Source organism: Alligator sinensis, unplaced genomic scaffold, assembly GCF_000455745.1.
Source record: "Alligator sinensis unplaced genomic scaffold, ASM45574v1 scaffold647_2, whole genome shotgun sequence".
Taxonomy (NCBI): domain Eukaryota; kingdom Metazoa; phylum Chordata; order Crocodylia; family Alligatoridae; genus Alligator; species Alligator sinensis.
This window is the reverse complement of record NW_005841832.1, coordinates 2,900,800-2,908,211: the sequence shown is the minus strand read 5'-3', so window position 1 is coordinate 2,908,211 and position 7,412 is coordinate 2,900,800. Positions and strand designations below refer to the sequence as shown.

Genomic DNA, 7,412 nt, shown 5'->3' with positions numbered 1-7,412 from the left:
CTCTGGCACTGGTGGTGGATTCCAAAGCTGGCGGCTGCGGGAAGGGGGGGGGATGGGGGCAGTGAATGGAATCCAGATGCATGCACATCTGGGGAGGGCGTCGGGGTCGAGTTGGGGGCTGATCCCACCCGCCTTTGAAACTGAAACCCAGCAGGCAGCTGTCCCGGGACCTCCCCCACATCCCCCATGCACCGAGCTACCTGTTCTCAGCCAACACGGGGCAGGGGGGAGGGGGACTGGGTACCAGGATACCTGGGTTCACCCCCAGCTTTGCAAATACATCTAGCAAGTCAGGGCACAGGGATCCAGGACCCCTGGGTCCTCACCGGGCTCTGAGAGGGGGCTGCTTACAGCAGGGGGTGGGGGGAGCCCAGACACCTGGGTTCTCACTCCAGCCAACAGCTTTTCTGTCTTTCTCTTCCCTCCCAGGTCTTCTGAGTGACAGCCCCAGCTCCAGCCCCCCTGACTGGCTGAAGGCCCCCCAAACACTCCTCACCCCCCAAGTGTGGTAGATGCTCCAGACCCCCTGGGAGGGGCCCCCTAAGTCAGGCTGACCTTGAGACCCCCAACTTGCTGCTGAGCCCATGGGGTGCCCAGGCCAGGACTGGCTGGTTGGTGAGGCCCCCAGGGTTGTGGGGGTCCTGATACAGAGCCCTGGTGCCTGGTAGGACCCGGGGGGGGGGAGCAGAGCCTGGGGGACCCCCAGCCATCACCTGCCCTGGGGAGATCAGGAAGAGGCTGCAGCACTCTGCTGGGCCCAATATCAGAAGGGACATGAATCGGACCAGGGCCCGGGACTTCTGGGAGCAACGTGGTCGAGACCCCCACTAAGCTGGCAGGTAACACCTAAGGCCTCTCGCTCCCAACCTGCAGCCCCTCCCTTGGGTCCCAGGGCTGGGATATAGGGGGGACGGGGGCATGTCTAGGTGCTGGGTCCCAGGGCTGGGATGTAGCGGGGGATAGAGCTGTATCTCGGTGCTGGGTACCCCTGCTCTAACCCTGCTCTCCCTCTGATCAGGTCCCCTGGGTGCCCAGTGATGCCCATCCCGCTTCTGCCCATGGTGATGACATCATTCCTCTGTGCATTCCATGCTGCCCCCCTCCCCCCGCCTGCCCCAGATGCTGGGGTTCCTTGGGACGGGACACCGCCTCCCCCGGATGAGTGGGACCTGTACTCCCCCCGTGTGGCCCTGTCCCACCGGGAGCCCACGGGGCCTCCACTGCTGCTGCTGCTGGAGGAGCCTGGGATGCAGGCAGCAGCGGCCAATGGGACACGGCGGGTGCGGAGGGCAGCAGAGATGGCAGCGGCGCGGCGGGGGGAGATGGCTGTGTGCGACAGTGTCAATGTGTGGGTGACGGACAAGCGGGCAGCTGTGGACATCCGGGGCAAAGCAGTGACGGTGCTGTCCGAGGTGCAGACGCTGACGGGGCCCCTCAAGCAGTACTTCTTTGAGACCAAGTGCAACCCAGCTGGAGGCACTGGGGGTGGGTGCCGGGGTGTGGACCGGCGCCACTGGCTGTCCGAGTGCAAGGCCAAGCAGTCATACGTGCGGGCGCTCACCGTGGACTCTGAGAAGTTGGTAGGCTGGCGCTGGATCCGTATCGATACAGCTTGCGTCTGCACCCTCCTCAGCCGCGCCGGGCGGACATAGAAGCCCCAGGGAACGTAGGGGAACGTGGTCTCTGTCAGCGGCTGGACAAGCTGGAGCCATGGACGTGGTGCCTGAGGGGCCTGGAGATGTGGGCAGGACTGCATGGATGGTGCTGCCACTGCTCTCCCCATGGCCAGACTCCAGGGACCCCACTGATCATGCTAGGGTCTCACAGGAATTGGGGTCCTCAGGCATGGTGGCTGCTGCCTAGGCCCACAGCCAGTCTCTGTGGCGTGCATCTGTGTCCCAAGTGGTGTCATTTCTTTGGGATTCAACTGTTTCTTTTTGGTTAACTCTATTTCCTACCATATTTATTGCCCCCTGCCCTCCCTCTGCCCCCCAGCACTCTTGTGATGGCTGCTCCCTGACCCCCTTGCTCCATGTTAACTTATTTCCTGCAGCACCTGCTCCGGTGTGCCTCCCCCCCACCCCTGGAAAGACCTGAATGACCCCATGCCTCGTCTCAGCTTCTGTCATTGCGTTCACTGCGCTGGGAAAGGCTGCCACGGAAGCTGGATGCCAGATCCCTTTGTGGACCCTCCACCCCTAGCCCTGCTGGTGACCCTCACTTTGGACTGGCAGGCCGCTCCTGCCCTAGTGCCCGTCATTCCCAACCCGCAGCCCCCTCTCCCCCCAGCCCTGGCTGTGGGAATGGTGGGGGGTGGATTTATGACCACCTGGCTCCCCCCTGTGGCAGAAGAGAGGAACTGCAGCAGCTCATGGCCCATAGCAAGATCACCATGAGCACCCCAGTATTGGGGGGAGGTGCAGGGGGCTGCAGGTTATAAAGGGTTGGGAGCAGATTCTCTGCACCCCACAGAACAGGGAAGAACCATGTCCCTGAGGTGGGGTGGGGGGACAGACCTGACAGAGCCCTTCTGGTGCTGGAAAAGAACCCAGTAGCTCTGGTCACTACACTGCTCTACCCACTAGCCCCCACTCCCCGCCCAGAGCTGGGAGAGAATCCAGGTGTCCTGGCTCCCAGCCCCCTACACCAGACCCCTCATGCCCCCTGGAAGCTGGCAGGAGAACCCAGCCATCCTGGCTCCCAGCCCCCTCTGCTCCAATCCACCAGCCCCTCACTCCCTCTCTGTGCTAGGAGGGAACCCAGGCATCCGGTTCGCAGCTGCTCCGAGTCACATGTGCCAGGTTCCAGCACCATGGCAACAGCCATCACAAACATCTCCCCATCCTCAGCAATCCAGGCAGCCTGGGCATGGCGGGCACTGCACTGACTCTGGCCCCTGGGCCACAGCCCTTGGTGGGTATGAAGGGGGGACACTGGCACCACCGGCAAGACTGGCACCTCACCAGCAGTGGTGTGGGGCTGGAGTACCAGCCCCCCCTGCCCTTCCTGCCACCTGCTGCCCAAGTGAGTGTGGTCAGAACCCAGATGCCTGGGTCCCATGTTTAGCTCGGGGAGGGGGGTGGGGGCTGGTGGGCTAGAGCCTGGGGGGCTGGGAGCCAGGACTCCTAGGCTCTCTGCCCACTCTGGGAGGTGGGGGGGGGCGGGATCTAGCTCCTCTCTCTCCCCCCAGTCCACCCTGCATCAGCCCCTACCCCTCGCCTCTGAGCAGTTGTGGAAGGAGGGGGACACCAAGCACCTGGCCACCACCACAGTCCTGTGCCACAACGTGAAAACCCATGGAGGGGTCCTCAGCCAGCCCCACCACCCCATCCCCCCACCACACTGGCAGGTGCACTTCAATAAGGATCTGCAGGACAAGGTGAGTCTATACCAACAGGGGGAAGCAAGGGGAGGGTCTCTGGTGCAAGGGGGGTGGGTACCAGGACACCTGGATTCTCTCTCAGGCCTGGGAAGGAAGTGCAGGCTGGGGTCTTGGAGTAAGGTGGGGCTGGCTGCTTGGACTCCTGGGTTCTTTCCCAACCCTGGGAGGGGAGCATGGTGGCACAGGGTGAAGGGGGCCAGATGCCTGCATTCCAGGTTCAGCCAGCCCCCTGAGAAACAAGAGGATATGACGGGTTCCTCGCTCCCTCCCTGCTGTAGGGGCAAGTGCAAAGGCCCAGGCAGGGGTTGGAGGGCTGACGTAGGGGCAGGGGGGTCCCTGCTGTGCACTGATGCTCCCCATGTACCCCACCCAGCTGCATCTCCATGCCTGGCGATTCCCCCTTGCCACAGCCCACCTGGTCAGCGAGATGCAGGAGTGCTTCCCTGGCTGGCCCAGCCTGGCCCCCAATGGCGCCCGGCTTCCTGGGGCCCAGGTCCCACGCTTAGTTGACCACCACTGCGATGGGCCCTCCAAGGTGAGGGACCCACGAGATCGAGGATCCCTGGAGCTGGGACTCCAGGGGCTGGAGAGGGAGGGCTGGGGAGGGGTCTCCAGAAGACTTGCCATGGGGGTGAGGGATCCGCAGGGTGGTTGAGTGACAGTCCTGACCCTGGCATCTCCCCCACTGACTCCTGTGTCCCTCCCTTGCAGCAGGTGGTGCCCACTACCCAGAACCCAGCACTGGCTGGGCGCCTCTTCTACCTGCAGGAGGAGGGGGCACTGCACCAGCTTGAGCCCTATGCCTCTGTCCCTGCCCGTGACTTCCGGCCCTTCTCCCAGTACGGCATCCCTTGACACAGGGCCCCAGACCCCTGGGTTCCCTGGAGGGGAGCAAGGAGAGGACTGGAGCCTGGGAGGGTGTTTGCCAGGACTCCTACATCCTGCTTAGGGTGGGCAAGGAGGTAAAAGGGAGTAGGGTAGGAACACCTGCAGAGCAGGGCTATGAGTGAGGACAGCTGGGTTCTATAGGGATGGGGGGGAAACACTCAGGCCCCCAGAGAGGGGGAGTGGGAATGAGGCCTGGGTTTTATTTAGAGCAGGGGTTCTCAATCCCCATGGACCGGCAAACTGTGGCCCCTCCAGAGCCAGATGGAGAGACTGTGGCTCCTTCCGCAGGGCCCGCAGTAGTGCAGGGTTTGCCCCCCCCCTCCCCCCAAAAGGGTGGGGATATCTTTACTTGACTTTACCTGTGACTGCTGGGCTGTGGTTTGCTGGGCCATGTCAGTCATAAAATTTTGGGAACCCATGATCTAGGGGAAGAGAGATAGCAATCAGGACACCTGGGTTCTGTTGGAAGAGGAGGGGACATAGGTGGTGTTGGAGGGGGGAGACAGGACAGTGGGCTCTACTTGCATATGGTCCTGGGGAGGGGAACAGGCCAGAGTGGGGGAAGCTGGGAGCCCAGACCCTTGAGTTCTCTGGAGGGAGGATGCAGGGGCGGGAGCAGGGGTCTGACAGCACTGGAGTGGGGCTGGCAGCTGCCACCTGATAACCAGCCCCCTCATTTTCTTTCTACAGGAAGGAGCTGCAGCGTCTCACCCACAAGAGGGCAGGGGGCCTCCCCCTGCCCCCCATGTGTCCGTGCCCCCTGCTCCCTGCAGCTGCCTATGGAGACACCTGCCATGACCCACCGGGGGGCACTCAGCTTGGCACATGAGTCCTTTGGGGTGCTGTGGTGGGCCCCAACTTGCCTGGGTCCCAGGCAGCACCAGCCCACTGTGTGCCCGCGGGCTGCCCCGCCCAAGGTCCTGGTGGTGCATGGTATGTACTGCACAGAGGCCCACAGTTACAGGAGTGGCAAACCAGGCCCTGTGTGACCCCCCAGCCCCCAAACATGCTGCACTGTCAGCCCCCACCAGGCTCTGGGTCTCCATAACTGGGGCAGGGCTGTGCCATGCCCCTCCCTGCCTACCACAACCCCAGACTGCGGAGGCTGGGATGGGGTCAGGGGCATGTCACAGAGACTGCAAGGCCAGGGGGATTTGTTGTCTGGCAACCCAGCAGGTGTGGGTGGCATAGGGAATGGAGGGGGCAGGGGTGCCCTTGGAGAGGGACAAGGGAGCCAGAGGGCCCCAGTCCCTTCCCAGGATTCCTGGCTCCCAGCCCCCCTGCTTTAACCCACTAGACCCCAACCCTTTCCCAGAGTTGGGAGAGAACACAGGTGTCTGAGCCCCTGCAACCCCACTCGCCCCCAACACAAACCCACCGGGCCCTGGTTCTCTCCCAGAACTGAGATGGAATCATGTCCTGGCCCCCAACGCACCTGCTGTCACCCACCAGACCCCACACCTTCCTGGAGCTGGGCTAGCTATGAACTCCCTACCAGTGCACTTTGGGGTAGCTTGGCTGCCTGGGTTCTCTCCCTGATTGGGGGGGGGGGGAGCATACGTGCCGGAAGCCACCCCCAAGCAGCCTTGGCTGTGAGGCCACCTCCACCCTGTGCCCAGGCAGCCTTGGGTGCTGCCTGTGGGTGGAGAGGCCAGGGTGGGGGGCTGGGAAGGTCTGGATATAAGTCGGGGCTGGCCCTATGGGTACATAACAGGCAGCAGGGACAGAGGGGCACCACTTCCTGCCCAGCCCTGCCAGCAGCATGAGGCCCCTGCAGGTGAGTGCCCAGCCCAGGGCTCTGTGGGTGCACAGAGTGAGGGAGGGATGCCAATGGGGCAGGGGGTGGGGGCAAAGGAGGAGGAAGTCTCCTTGCAGGGGCAGGATGGGTTACACTGGCCATGCCTGCAGGAAGTTGGTGGGACCTGGCCAGTGGGCACCAGGGGTTTAAGTGTGTGCAGTGGGGGCACAGAAAGGGCACTATGAACATGGGCAGGTTCCAGGCAGGGGCTGGGCAAGGCTGTGGGGGCACCTAAGGAGGTGATTGGGGTTTGAGGGGTGTGTGGCTAGCAAGGAGGGAAGGAGGGGCACATGCATGTGCAAGGTGGCAGGGCACAAGGCAGGGACAAGTGAGCATGTACCTGAGGGCTGTGTGCCCGGGGGGCGGGGGGCGGCAGCGGTGCAGGGACAACATACATGGGGCAAGTGTGCATGGTGGGGGGGCAGGTCATGTGGGAAGAGAGTGCCCAGCACTTCACAGAAGGTACCCAGGAAGGGGTGTGCACATGGGTGGAGAGGGGGCTGCACACAGCCGTGGACAGTGGGATGGACACATGAGGAGGCCTGTAAATTGGGAGGTGGGGGAGGAAGGATGTGTGCTTGGAGGGGGGTGGGGGGAGGGAAGTATGTGCATCACCCAGTACAGGACATGTGCATGAGCGTGTAAGCCTGGTTGCCTAGGGCTGGGAGTTGGGGACAAGGGGTGTGTGTGCGCATGTGTATATATGAGTGCAAGGGGTGCTGGTGTGTGTGCTAGTGGTGCACAGGCAAGGGTTACACACACAGCATGGAGGGAGCAGGGAGGGGTGTCCCTAGGGCTGTTAGAAGAGCTGTGCCTAAGGGACCCAGGGTGTGAGCCTAGGGTTAAGCACGATACAGGGGTACATAAGCTCAGGGTACAGGGACAGGGCTATGTCTCTGTGCTGGGGTCCTGGGATCCCCCTGCTCTCCCCTCCCTTCAGGTCCAGGTCCTCCAGATATATGCCAGGAGGGAGGAGACTCCTCCCTAGCTTACTCCTTCAGCCATACAGTTGAGGGCAAGCGAAACTCAGAGGCATCTGAACTCCAAGCCTTTGGGCTTGAGGGCCTGCATGTAGGATGCCTGCCAAAGGATTTGGAAGCATCTGAAGCCCCAGGCAGGGGTAGAGGATGCTTGCTGGTAACAGGGCCACATACGGTTCTTGAATGAATCATGGATTTGGAATCGATTTGGCTGATGTGACTTTGGACACATTTTTCCCTTAAAAATAAAAAGGTATATGCCAGGAGGGATCTGTATATGGGGACCCACAGGGTGGCAGCATGCCCCAACTTGGTGGTGGAGAGGGGGAGGCAGTTCTACTGCCCCATACAGGATGGAGGAGCC

At 62.4% G+C, this 7,412-nt stretch overlaps 2 protein-coding genes across 3 annotated transcripts in view; both read left to right on the top strand.

The window, feature by feature from the left end:
* Positions 1-5,711, top strand: part of LOC102382996 — a 7,337-nt gene extending 1,626 nt beyond the window's left edge. The window contains exons 2-8 of one of the 2 annotated variants that reach the window (XM_025196274.1): positions 430-839; positions 2,054-2,210; positions 2,752-3,024; positions 3,191-3,379; positions 3,756-3,917; positions 4,094-4,221; positions 4,961-5,711. In XM_025196274.1, the coding sequence (XP_025052059.1) occupies positions 2,106-2,210; positions 2,752-3,024; positions 3,191-3,379; positions 3,756-3,917; positions 4,094-4,221; positions 4,961-5,099 (996 nt within the window). In that variant the 5' untranslated portion in view covers positions 430-839; positions 2,054-2,105 and the 3' untranslated portion in view covers positions 5,100-5,711. Of the gene's footprint in view, positions 1-429; positions 840-2,053; positions 2,211-2,751; positions 3,025-3,190; positions 3,380-3,755; positions 3,918-4,093; positions 4,619-4,960 lie in introns of those variants that run through there. The other variant, XM_025196283.1, reaches the window with a different exon arrangement.
* A 7-nt stretch (positions 5,712-5,718) lies between these two features.
* Positions 5,719-7,412, top strand: part of LOC102371171 (lutropin subunit beta-like) — a 2,866-nt gene continuing 1,172 nt past the window's right edge. The window contains exon 1 of the mRNA XM_006014916.2: positions 5,719-6,047. Coding sequence (XP_006014978.1) covers positions 6,033-6,047 — 15 coding nt within the window. The 5' untranslated portion in view covers positions 5,719-6,032. The remainder of the gene's footprint in view (positions 6,048-7,412) is intronic.